This window comes from Belonocnema kinseyi, chromosome 3 (genome assembly GCF_010883055.1).
Source record: "Belonocnema kinseyi isolate 2016_QV_RU_SX_M_011 chromosome 3, B_treatae_v1, whole genome shotgun sequence".
Classification (NCBI taxonomy): domain Eukaryota; kingdom Metazoa; phylum Arthropoda; class Insecta; order Hymenoptera; family Cynipidae; genus Belonocnema; species Belonocnema kinseyi.
In genome coordinates, this window is record NC_046659.1 from 154,052,825 (window position 1) to 154,065,627 (window position 12,803).

Consider the following 12,803-nt stretch of genomic DNA (forward strand, 5'->3'; position numbering starts at 1 on the left):
TTTTATACATAAAATATCGGTCTCAAACTTTGAGAAATGCAAGAGCCGAAAGAAAACTACGTTTAAGGGCATGTGACACAGCTAAATACCTATATTACCGACGACAGTTTTTCACTTCACTGAATGTTTTTTTGAACCTAAGAACTTTTTTTGTAAATAAAATATCGAGCTGAAACTTTGGGAAATGTATTAGACTGCAATAAAGTACGTTTAGGTACTGCATTTTGGTAGGAACTTCACTGAAAATTATTTCATCTTTTTTCTGAACCTCAACATTTTTTGAACGTTCGAGATTTTTTTATACATAAAATATCGGTCTCAAACTTTGAGAAATGCAAGAGCCGAAAGAAAACTACGTTAAAGTACAAAGGTTAATAATAAAAGATGTAAAAAAAAATTTCAACAATCAATTCCAACGGCATCAGCCGGTAACGTTGTACACGAAAATACGAAACCTGGCGGCCACTAGACGAGGCTCTAGAGAGTTCGTATTTTCGTGAACAACGTTACCGCCTGATGCCTTTGGAATTGATTGTCGAAAATTTTTTTTACATCTTTTATTATTAAACTTTGTACTTTAACGTAGTTTTCTTTCGGTTCTTGCATTTCTCAAAGTTTGAGACCGATATTTTATGTATAAAAAAAGTTCGAACGTTCAAAAAATTTTGAGGTTCAGAAAAAAGATGAAATAATTTTCAGTGAAGTTCCTACCAAAATGCAGTACCTAAACGTACTTTATTGTACTCTAATACATTTCCCAAAGTTTCAGCTCGATATTTTATTTAAAAAAAAAGTTTTTAAGTTCAAAAGAACATTCAGTGAACTGAAAAACTGTGATCGGTAATATAGGTATTTAGCTGTGTCACATGCCCTTAAGTACAAAGCTTAATAATAAAAGATGTAAAAAAAAATATTTCAACAATCAATTCCAACGGCATCAGCCGGTAACGTTGTACACGAAAATACGAAACCTGGCGGCCACTAGACGAGGCTCTAGAGAGTTCGTATTTCGTGAACAACGTTACCGCCTGATGCCGTTGGAATTGATTGTCGAAAATTTTTTTTACATCTTTTATTATTTAACTTTGTACTTTAACGTAGTTTTCTTTCGATTCTTGCATTTGTCAAAGTTTGAGACCGACATTTTATGTATAAAAAAAGTTCGAACGTTCAAAAAATTTTGAGGTTCAGAAAAAAGATGAAATAATTTTCAGTGAAGTTCCTACCAAAATGCAGTACCTAAACGTACTTTATTGTACTCTAATACATTTTCCAAAGTTTCAGCTCGATATTTTATTTATAAAAAAAGTTCTTAGGTTTAAAAAAACATTCAGTGAACTGAAAAAGTGAGATCGGTAATATAGGTATTTAGCTGTGTCACATGCCCTTAAAAAAAAGTCAGATATCTGAAGTCATCAAAACCCGTAGATTCCGAATTATTATTTTTTAGGCTGTTAACTATGAAATTTAAAAAAATCTACTTCTAAATTTTAATCCGAAAGCTTAACAAAGGACCCTTGCGTGTCGGCTACTCTATTGATATAGCCCCTTTGCTTGTTATTTATGATCGAATTCTTATTTCAATTTCGGAAAGGATATTTTAAAGCCTTCAGACCATTTAAACGAGCTTCCTGGACCTTTAAAAATATCTACCTGAGTGCCTGCGGAGAATTTCTTTGAGATTCTTTGACCTAAAGAATTTTTAGTATATACTCAGATTCTTTTCGGTAGGGTTTTAAATATTTTTTTTCGTGTAGTGAAATTGGAAAAATGTATTGAAGTACAGTTCAGTCAAAAGGCCGATTATAACTTTTGTGTTACGAAAGGTATTAAGTTTGATTTAGAAAACAGATGTGGCATTACGTGAGTTATTTATTATTTGTTTTATAAAAAAACCTGGAAGACTTGGTAGAATCATGGGATTTTGATCAAAGTTGTGGAAAAACTGGAAAAATCATGGGATTTGTAAAAAATGACAGGGTTTTTTTTTTAATTGAAAGATTAATTTCAGACTATTAATCAAAGTCTTTATTATTATTCTAGTACGCTGCAGCGATAAATGCCATTTATCGCATTTATTAAATGGTGACAATTTAAAATCTGTATTGGAATTTTGGGTATTTTTGTTTGTTTAATGTTTAAATAAATATTTTTTTAATTCGTTGTGTGTTGGTAGAAAATCAATCTTTTTTGAAAATTCCTATTTTGTATTGAACATTCAAAAATTTGGTTTAAAATTCCCACCTTTTTTCTGACAACACAGAATTAATTTTAAGTCAGGTTAGGAGAAACGATTTTTGGCGGTTATTTCGCGATATTAAATTTGCCAAACAATTTCAAGTATTCTACTAATCGAATATCATCTTTTAACTCTGTGGATATTTTTTAATAATATTTGTTATTGTACACAATAAGATATTCGCGGGTAAAACTGCAAAGGCTATAAAGGAAACTTCCGTTCCGATTTTCAGTGGTGCATCAAGGAACGCACGAATTGAACTGCTGACGAAAATTCAAACTAGTGTCAAATAATTCAATATTTTGTCATTAAAATTGTCGTACCGAAAATTATACACTCATGAAAAGTCAATCAATCAGTCAATCTTTCCCGTTTCTGAAACATTTTTACAGTTCAACTAAAATATTTTAAATAATAATAATGGGTTAATTGAGCACGCTTAGACCGTTTCTGATCTGGATTTTTCTTTCTTATTTTCGGGTAGAAAAGTGTTTCATTACATTTTTAATTCTATAGAAGGCGTAATTATAAATTTCTCTAAAAAATATTTTTTTTCTGGGTACATTTAAAAATGAAAAAACTAAATTAATTCTTCTGAATCCCCTGAAATCGGGTGGTTATATATTTTTCAAACGTTTTGTTCCCTTTTGAAATTAAGAGCTCAAAAAGTGTAAATACTCAAAAAAAATTTTTTGGAATTAATTTTAATATTTTTTTAATGTTTAGAAGCAAAAAAAAGTATTGCTGATTAGTCATAAGACCGGAGAGAATGCCTAACCAACAGTTTGCGACTTTATCATAAATAATGTTTTTTGTCGGTTTCTAGGGATTAAATTATACGAAAAATTAAACTGGGCACTATATTAAATTTAATACAAACCGCTTAAAATTTGTAATTTCTAAAGTAAAAAATGTATTTTCAACAGGATAGATAATTTTTGACCAAAAAATACGATACATGAATTCTCAAGCAAATAGTTTAATTTCTAATTTAAAAAAAAATAAATTTTGACCAAATAGTTGAATTTTGAACTAAACAACATTAATTTTTTAACAAAATTGTAAATTAAATTTTTCGTTAAAGAAATTAATTTCCCACACAAAAACATCGAATTTTCAAATAAAATAATAAATCTTCGACTGTTATAGACACATTTTGCACAAAGATGAATTTTCAGACTAGTAAAATAATTTTCTATAAAATATATACGGTTTAAAAAATGAATTCTAAAACAAGTAGTTGGAATTTTGAACTAAAAAAAGTTCAATGTTTAACCAAAAAGTTCAATCTTAAACTAGAAAGATCATTTTTTTAAACAAAAATGGAAGTTAAATATTTAGTTTAAAAAATTCGCTTTCAACAACAAAAACAGCAAATTAACTAAAATAATAAATCTTTAACTGGCATAGATAAATTTTAAACTAAAAAAAAAAATTCAATCAAATACCTAAATTTTTAAACAAAACGATGAACTTTCTACTAGAATAATGGTAAATCTTCAATTGGAATGGTTGAATTTTAAATCAAAGATGAATTTAAGACTAAACTTAAAATTTATCAACCAAACATTGAACAGTTTAAAAAAATAATCTTTAAAGAGATTAATTTTTAACTGAAATGATTGTTCATTAAAATGTAGTTCCAGATAAAAAAAAATTAAGAAGGGTTTAACTATAATAACTAACCAAAAAAGGTAATTATTATTAATAAAAAAAAAAAAAACAGTCGAATTAAAGAAAAAGAAGTGACTTGCATTTTTAATTTATTGATAAACAAGATTTTCCAGTCATGTCATGAGAAAGACAAAATTGCAAACTGTTGAATTTTCTACCAAAAAGAATGAATTTGCAATCAAACAGTTAAACTTTTAACTACCAAAAAAAAGTTCAAAGCAAAAGAGAACGAATTTCCAACAAAATAGTTAAATACAGTATGACATCAACCTCTTTCATGGTGGCCGTTTTAATAATAAAAAAACAAAATTTCTAGTCATTTCCCGGTTCACGAATATTTTTCACGGTCAATGAAATTAAAAAAAGTAACACTCTAATACTAAAATTGGTTCGATTTAAAGTTATAAAAACTGAGCTGCAAATTAAAGCACTCAAAGTGGAACTCTTGAATTTTACACTTTTAAAATTAAACTTTTTTGAGTAAAAAATTTATTTAAATGCTTAATAACTTACACGTGTTAAATGAAAGCTTTTCAACACTTCAAGTGAACAGTTTAAAATTAAATGCATTCGGTTAAAAAAATATAAATCCAAGTTATCATTTTCAATGCTCTAAATTGAAGATTCAATCAATGAATTATAATCTTTTCAAAATTATATCATTTTAAGCTAGAAACATTAAAAATTTAACGATTACATTTTTTTTAACTGAACACAAGTATCAAAATTTTAAACTCTTGAAATATTGTTTGAACTTTTTGTAAATTTTAAATTATTTAAAAATTGTTTTCAGAACTTCTAACCATCTTTTAAAATTATTCAAATTTTTCCTTACACATTTTTTAATCCTCCGAAATTGAAAAAATTCCCTTAAAATTCTTAAAAAGCTTCGAAATTTTTTGTTCGAAATCTACATTTGATAATAAATCAGACATTGCACTATTTGCATCGAACTTTTGGTACAAATAGCCATATCTTGTCGGTGCACTTAGACATTTCATTTAAATTATTTGAAATATGTAAATAAAAAATTTTAATTAATTTTAAATTTGTATAAAAATTCTAAAAATTTCTGCTTTTTCCTAAGAATAACAGGTGTTCAATAGTTATTTATATATCGAAATTCAACAATTTGTCTTGAAAACAAGTTTTTTTTTCTTTTTTTAATAGAACAATTCAAATTGCCAAGTTCAGTTTTTGTTTTGAATAATTAAGTTATAATTACTGATTTTAAATGAACAGCCAGATATTTCTAAATATTAAGTAATTGTCTTCGGAAATGATTTTTTTAAAAATTGAATGGAATATTTTAGACTAAAATAATATTTGAAAAATAAAAACCTTCGGTTATAAATATTAAATATATTATTTTAGAGTTATTTCAAAATTGAGAATAGTTTATAAAGTTTCAGTTAAGGTTTTATATTAGTTTAACAAATTTTAAATAAAAAATCTTGGATTTTAAATGCTTCTAATTTTAATTCTTTAAGTCTTTGAAATTTTTTTTTTTAATCTTTGAAAGATTTTCGAATTAACGCATTCTCAACTGAATGATATAACTGAAATGATTGCAATTTAATTATTTAAATACGATTGAAATCAAGGTTGGAAAAAATTTTTTTCCTGAAAATTTGTAAAATTTCCGGTCAAAAAATAAATTCACTGTCAATTCCCGGGCCAGTCATGTCTTTTTACAAACAGTCGTTTTTATATTGAAATTAAAATAAATAAATAAATATACGCACGCTCTTACTCAATTAACCATCAAACGGTACACTGGTGCGCATTGGGTTGTTTGCAACGTTAATATTACATATATTGATCATATAATAAATAACTAGCATGCATCACACATATATTTAATATGTGGGTATAATCTGCTGCAACTGTAGTTGTATAAATGCCAATAAAATAAAAAAAAAACTTCGGGTGCGCATTCGCACCAGTGTACGCTTTGAGGGCTATGAATCCTCGAATTTTCAAGGAACATACAAATACCCTGGTATATAATGTAAATAAATTTAAGTTTCTTATAAACTGAGCAACTTAAATGTCTAATTTTTTTTTTTTAGGAAAAGTGGTTCAAAAGAATAGATAAAAAAAAAAGACTGTCATCGAGTTCGTTTTTTTTATTTTTTTTATATAGATATGATTTATATATAAGTGTACGCGTGTGTATGTGTGTGTTGTTTCGTTTTTCTGAATCCTTAGCGTTTTTTTTTATTTATATATATATAATATATATATATATATTTTTTATCAATATACATATACAGATATAAACATCCGGTTATAAATGTATATGTATATATACATATACACATGCGATCAGCAGAGGCGAGACAACAGAATCGCGCTTTTTATATGCTCACCCGTGAAAGCGATCACAGGGTTTCCAACAGTTATCTATCATGCCACTTACATTGTTTAATCAGTATTTACAACAACAACCGTCTTCCTCCTTCACTCACTATCTCTCCCATCCACAATCAATGTATCAACAAGATTTTTACCCACATAAATTATTGTATTTTCAATTATCTACCAATCTCCGAGAGTACGACACAAATTTGTCTCGTCGAAAAGTGCATTTCGTACTTCATTCACACGGAATGCGACATTTCAAGGAAACAAATCATTCAAGATCGTTTCTCCTAGGTCCTTGCTTTCAGCGATACATTTACTCATAAAAAAAAAAAAATTAAAAAAAATCAGCATCAGCAATAGTAATAATAATAGCAATAGTAGTAATGATAATAATAATAATAATTAATAAACTCCTTATAATGTACTTTAAAATACAGGAGATATTATCGATTACCATCGTAACGATTCTGTAACTAAAACTCCGTGAAAGGAAACTCTTTGAAAAATATTCTAGACTCTAGATTTTCTGTCTCGAAACACACTTCGAGGGATTATGATTCTTGTACAAATTCGGACCAAGTTTACACGGAAATAAGCTGCCGATTATTCCTGTGATTCGGGTATTTCTAAATCTCTTTCTCTGCACGAATCATACTATAAATACCCGTCATCCAAACAAGGCATATTTTTTTTATTATTATTAACGGTACTGAAAAGAATACAAATATTACTTTTATTTAACAATCTCTAAACAGTACGGCACTGCAGTGATAAATGAGCACTTGTATAGTTCAAGATTTCGCTGCGATGCAGCTTATTTACATGTGAACACGGTATCAGCTTCTAGCAAAAAGTAAAGATACGTGTGAACTCGCTTTAAGAAAAAAAAAAAAAATCCCCTCACGTATTATGTCTATATATATATATTTACGCAGACATTCAATATATCCACGCAATGCAACTGTTTTCTCTCTCAGCGATTATAAATAACTCGTTTTCTTTAAAAAATAACGCGGTGTGGCTACGGTTTTTCTCATTCTCCCTATGTCTCCTTACTTTTTAATCTTTCTATCCGCAAAAATCACGAGCGCTGTCTTAGATTAACAATATATTATTTAAGACCATATTTCGCATTGTTATAAATATTTTTTAATTCTGTTACACTTGTTATCAATATTTATCTTCATTTTCGCGCAAGCGTCAGTGTACAGAACGTGTTCCTTTCTTTTTAATAGCAATTTTCGTTTTGCCTCAACTACTAGAACTACTACTGTGTGTGGATGATGCACCACTTGCGCCATTTATTTTCTCAGTAGCAAGTGTACGTACACCTCTTTCGGTCGTCGATGTGTGTAGTGGCTGATGATGATATCGCTCCACAGCCGAAATGCGTCCGCGGCTCTGAAATTTTTCGATTGTAATAAACGCGGATTTCGAGATAACGGGTGGAAAAAGCCGCGCAGGCATTTCTTATATTAATCATAAAAAGACGATATCATTATTCTCAAGTTGTTGTTTGTTTATTTTTTTCATTCTTTATTTAAACTTTAAACCTTTTTAATCAATTATATATAATAATTATCTTGCAGTTATTATTCTTGTATCATAATTAATAGTTTAACTTCATTATGTATAGCGTATCGCAAAACGGGTAATCCAATGTATCCGCTTTTGTGTAGCCACGAGTGCTTCGTCGGCTTTTTGTCCTAAGCTATAATACACACCTCCGCACGACCACCACTACTCCTCCTCCTCCTCCTCCTCATCATCATCAACCTCCTCCTCTCTCCACACTGTCTTTTTTTTTAAAGATAATCCGTTTTTTAAAAAAACATCAACTGCAATTTGGCCACACTTCTTCTCAAAGAGTTCAGGATCAAGTAAATGTTATTATATATCTATATACGAGTCTTGGTACAAATTTTTTTAGTCTTTAGCACTTATAGTTGCGTCAACGCACTGTCCGTAAACAACGATGTGCTGCACTTGTCAGGATTCGTGTCAAGAAATTCCTCCACATATCGCAGAATTGCTAGAATTTCTTCTTAGCCAGCTTGAAGCTTTAAGCTCTAACGGCATTGGCGCTCTGGCCCGACGTCATGCTCTCTTCTTCAGAGACCTCCTCCGCTTCTTTCAAGGATGTGAAAAAGGACGTTAGAGCTTTTAAAGCCACTGCCTTTCCCTCACGTTCAGCCGCGTCGTCGTTCGTCTCCCATTGAATGAAAGACTCAAAGGAAATAATATTGTCCTCGCACAATTTATCAAAAATGTTAAGAAGTAGTCCTGCAACAACAAAACAGAAGAGTCAACACTTTTTTCACCCCCCTCCACAATCAAACGTTGAAAAGACCAAGTGAATCAACTCGTCTTATAAAAACTTACCGGATGGAAATTCCAACTTGTTCGCGAATGCCTGAGCAGCGAATAGGCACTGCAACTCGAGTTGCTCATTCGCATCAACGAACCTCTGGATCAGCCGCTGTAGGCTTTGGAAAATGTCTGCCTTGAAGTCATGCCTATTATTGCTAAACACTGTAACAAGAAATGGAAATTTTCATGTTAGTCCGAATGGTTTAAGATAAATTTGTATTTAAATCAGACTCATAATTCGCAGCCCAAAAAGTTCTCAAAGCAGGGGGAAATAAAGTGATTCTTCACGAAAATATGAAAATAATACATTTGTTTGCATAAAAGTAATGTAGATATAAACATCGCATTCAATATGAAACTTTAAGTTCCTACCAGTTCGAGTGGAAATACAATGCATTTTCAACAAAATCGTTAAATTTTTTAACTAAACCAGATTAATTTTCTAGGAAAAAAATGTATCTTTCATCCAAAAAGTTGAATTTCCAACCAAAAAGATTACTTTTTAAAATAAAATAGATGAATTTTCAATTAAATAATCGAATTTTTGTACAAAATAAGAATAAACCTTAACCAAAATTTTTTAAAATAAAAAGACAAAGTTTTTAGAAAATCTTTGAATTTTTTTAACTAAAAAATTTAATTTCCCACAAAAAGTTCATGCTTAATCATGTTAAATGATTTTTCAACGAGTAAAAATTATTTTTAAATCAAAAAAGGAGAAATTTTCAAAACACAAAAATGAACTTTTAACCAAATGATCGAATTTTCAAAAAAATCAAATAAAATTACAAATAAACTTGAAACAAAAACAGATGTAGCAAAAATCGAAATTATTAGAAGAATGTTGAATTTTTAACATAACTAGTGTAATTTTCCACCATATTTAATAATGAAAGAAGACTTTTCTACAAATTAAATTATTTTTTAATCTAAGAAGTCAAATTTTTAAAAAACACAGTTGAATTTTAACTAAAATAGATTATTCATAAAAATAGCTTATATTTTAACCAAAAAAGAAGAATTTTCAACCAAATGGTAGAAGTAAAAAAAATCTGAATAAAAACATTTGTATTTTATACCAGATAGTTGAGTTTTTAAGCCAAAAAGACAATTTCTTTAGAAAACAGTTCAATTTTTAAAGGAAACATTCATTTTAAAATCAAAAGAGCGAATTTTCAACAAAACAATTGAATTATTGATGCTTTTAATCCCTAACATCTCAAGTGAAAACAAATTGCATTTTTTTAAAAAAAGTTGAATTTGAAAAAAAGAAAAAAAATTATTAATTTTCTAGGAAAAGAGATGAATTTTCTATTCAAAAATTTGAATTTTTGATAAAAAAAAAAGACTTTTTAACAAACTAGTTTAATTCTCAACAAAATATCGTATCTAGAAAACACTATAAATTCTTAACATCTCAAGTGGAAGCACATTGCTTATTTAACAGAAAAGTCGAATTTGACAAGAAAAAAAAGATTAAACTTCTAGGAAAGGAGATGAATTTTCAATAAAAAAAAAGTTGAATTTATGACAAAAAAAGAGGACTTTTTAACAAAATAGTGACATTTTAAACAAAAAAATAAAATTATAAGGAGAAAAATAAAATTGAACACAAACAAATTAAATAAATTTACAAGAAAATAATTAATTTTTTTAGCAAAATAGCTGAATTTTCAAACAAAAAAGATTAAACCTTAACCAAAAAGAGTTGTAACGAAAACCCCAACTTTGTAAAAGACTATTGAACTTTATCCCAAAAAGTGGAATTTTCTACAAAAAAAAGTTTTTGTTTAACGATAAAACATGACTTTTCCATAAAAAATAGTAATACAAAAAGACGAAAGTTTAACAAGAGTTGAATTTTCGATCAAATGGTCGAAATTTCGACCAAAATATATAAATCTTAAAATTTGAAATAATGACATTTTGATCGATTATAGTTAAATATTTAATCCAGACAATGTGTTAAAAACAAAAACAAAGAGTTGTAACGAAAGGCCGAACTTTTAAGCCAAAAAGTGGAATTATTTACAAAAAAGTTTATATTTAATGATAAAAGATGGCTTTTCTAAAAAAAAAGTAATACAAAAAGACGAATGTTTAATAAAACAGGACAAAAGTGAATTTTCAACCAAATGGTCGAATTTTCACAACAACAAAAAAATATATATATATAAACCATGAAACTTAAAATAGTTTTATTTTGATCAAGATAGTTGAATATTTAATCCAGACAATTTGTTCAGAAAACAATTCAATAAAACCGATTACTTTTTCACAATAAAGTTAACTAAAAACAGTCAAGGTTTCTGATTGAATTATAATAATTCCGTTTACACTTCAAAGAATAACCCTAGGAAAGGCAGGAGTATATATATATATATTTTTTAAACACGGAAACAGTAGGCATTCTTTAAAAAAGGGGAAAGATTGTCTGAAAGATATACTTTACTTTTCAAGTTTCTAAAACCAATACAAAAATACAAGACTTTCGTCGTCTAAGGCTCATTAATAAAATCATACTAACCAGTAGATGATTCTAGAATGGCAGTTACAAGAACTCTGATGAATTGTGGGTCACTGCTTTTGTCCCCAACGTTACTCTGCAAAGCAAAAATAACAAAAATAAATAAAAATAGAATTAGATACTTGTCCCACAATAAATAAAACTTAATTCGAATACACAATAAAATGAAAAAGTCAAAATCGTACCGTTATCCAATTGCAAATGTCGTCAAAGCTGCTATTGTCCTTCATCATCTTCTTCAGATGAGTGTGAATTTGGTCGAGGTTAAGTACAGCTTTGTTCTCCAAGTCCTTGCAATCACTCAACAGGAACTGTAATTCCTGAAATCGAAAAATACCCATTGAAACAAAGTATGCCCAATTAACAAAAGCGTACAATTATAATAACTATCGGATTTATGTCCGCAATCAGTATCCTTTTGACTAGAAATGCACATATAGGTATCAAATACCCTACTTATTAGCAAAAGTTATCATCATTCAATTATTATTATCATCAAATCTTCTTATTTAAACAGTCGAAAGTGTAGTCATTGAATAAAATTGTCATGAAATAGCAGTAAACTTACATATTTCTTGATGATTTCATCAACGTTTTCTCTTTCCGTATTAATAATATCGCTAAACTGCAGTCCACTTTGACTCCACTTTTCGGCAACAGACTTCTGTCCACTAATTCGAGACATATTGGAGAATAATTCCCCAATTAACTTTCCGGACAGTCCTTTACTCCTTAAAGTTGCTACAGTAGTCTTTAATTCCGAAACCGGGTGAGTTCCATCAATTACTAGGTACACTGAAAAATTACAAACGTTCTCGTTTAGAGTCAAATTTAGAATGTTTTGCATCAATTTTGTATGTTTAAGAATCATCAGGCCTGTTGAGCTTTGAAACCAGCATGGGATAATTTTTATGGTCAAGTTTTTGTCATCATGATCAGTTAAAAAAAGTAATACTTAATAATAATAAAAAAAAAAAAAACAAAAAAAAAAACAATTACAATACTTACTCATAATATCGGCGAGGTAAGTCCAAATCTTAGGAATATCGATCACTAGGTCATCAATAATTTCGAGTATTTCGCCAAATCTGAAAAAAAACTTACATTTTAGCAATATCCTTGAAAAATATGAAAGTAATGATTTTGTAAATTATTATCCTAAATCAGTATCCTTTTGGCTAGAACGCACGTTGGGTATATCTTATACCTTTCTTATCAGCAAAGTTCTCATCATTATATAACCCGTTTTTTACAAAAACGTATAGAATTTATATATACAGGGTGGGCCATTTTAATCTATTTACCAAAAAATCTCAGAATGGTGATATTGTACAAAAAAATTGTTCAGACAAAAGTTGTTCAGGATGAAGGGGGTCAAATACTGGTGACCGTAAATTTGACCTTGAACTTTATTTTCTATGTTTTTTGACGGTCAAATCCGTTTTTTTAAATGGAAACCCATATTTTTGACAACGGATTTGGAAAAAGCGGAAAATTTTACGTCCGAAAATGTATTTTGAAAAATTTTTTATGACCCATTTAAAAAAATTATTTCCATTAAAAAAATGGGTTTGACCGTCAAAAAACATAGAAAATGAAGTTCAAGGTCAAATTTACGGTCACCAG

General features: G+C 28.7%; 1 protein-coding gene across 1 annotated transcript in view; it reads right to left on the reverse strand.

Moving 5' to 3' along the window:
- Positions 1 to 6,027: 6,027 nt before the first annotated feature.
- Positions 6,028 to 12,803, reverse strand: part of LOC117170075 (eukaryotic translation initiation factor 4 gamma 1-like) — a 129,614-nt gene continuing 122,838 nt past the window's right edge. The window contains exons 19-24 of the mRNA XM_033356597.1: positions 12,186 to 12,265; positions 11,746 to 11,972; positions 11,363 to 11,497; positions 11,178 to 11,253; positions 8,663 to 8,812; positions 6,028 to 8,563 (exon numbers count right to left, since the gene is read on the reverse strand). Of these exons, the coding sequence (XP_033212488.1) occupies positions 8,343 to 8,563; positions 8,663 to 8,812; positions 11,178 to 11,253; positions 11,363 to 11,497; positions 11,746 to 11,972; positions 12,186 to 12,265 (889 nt within the window). The 3' untranslated portion in view covers positions 6,028 to 8,342. The remainder of the gene's footprint in view (positions 8,564 to 8,662; positions 8,813 to 11,177; positions 11,254 to 11,362; positions 11,498 to 11,745; positions 11,973 to 12,185; positions 12,266 to 12,803) is intronic.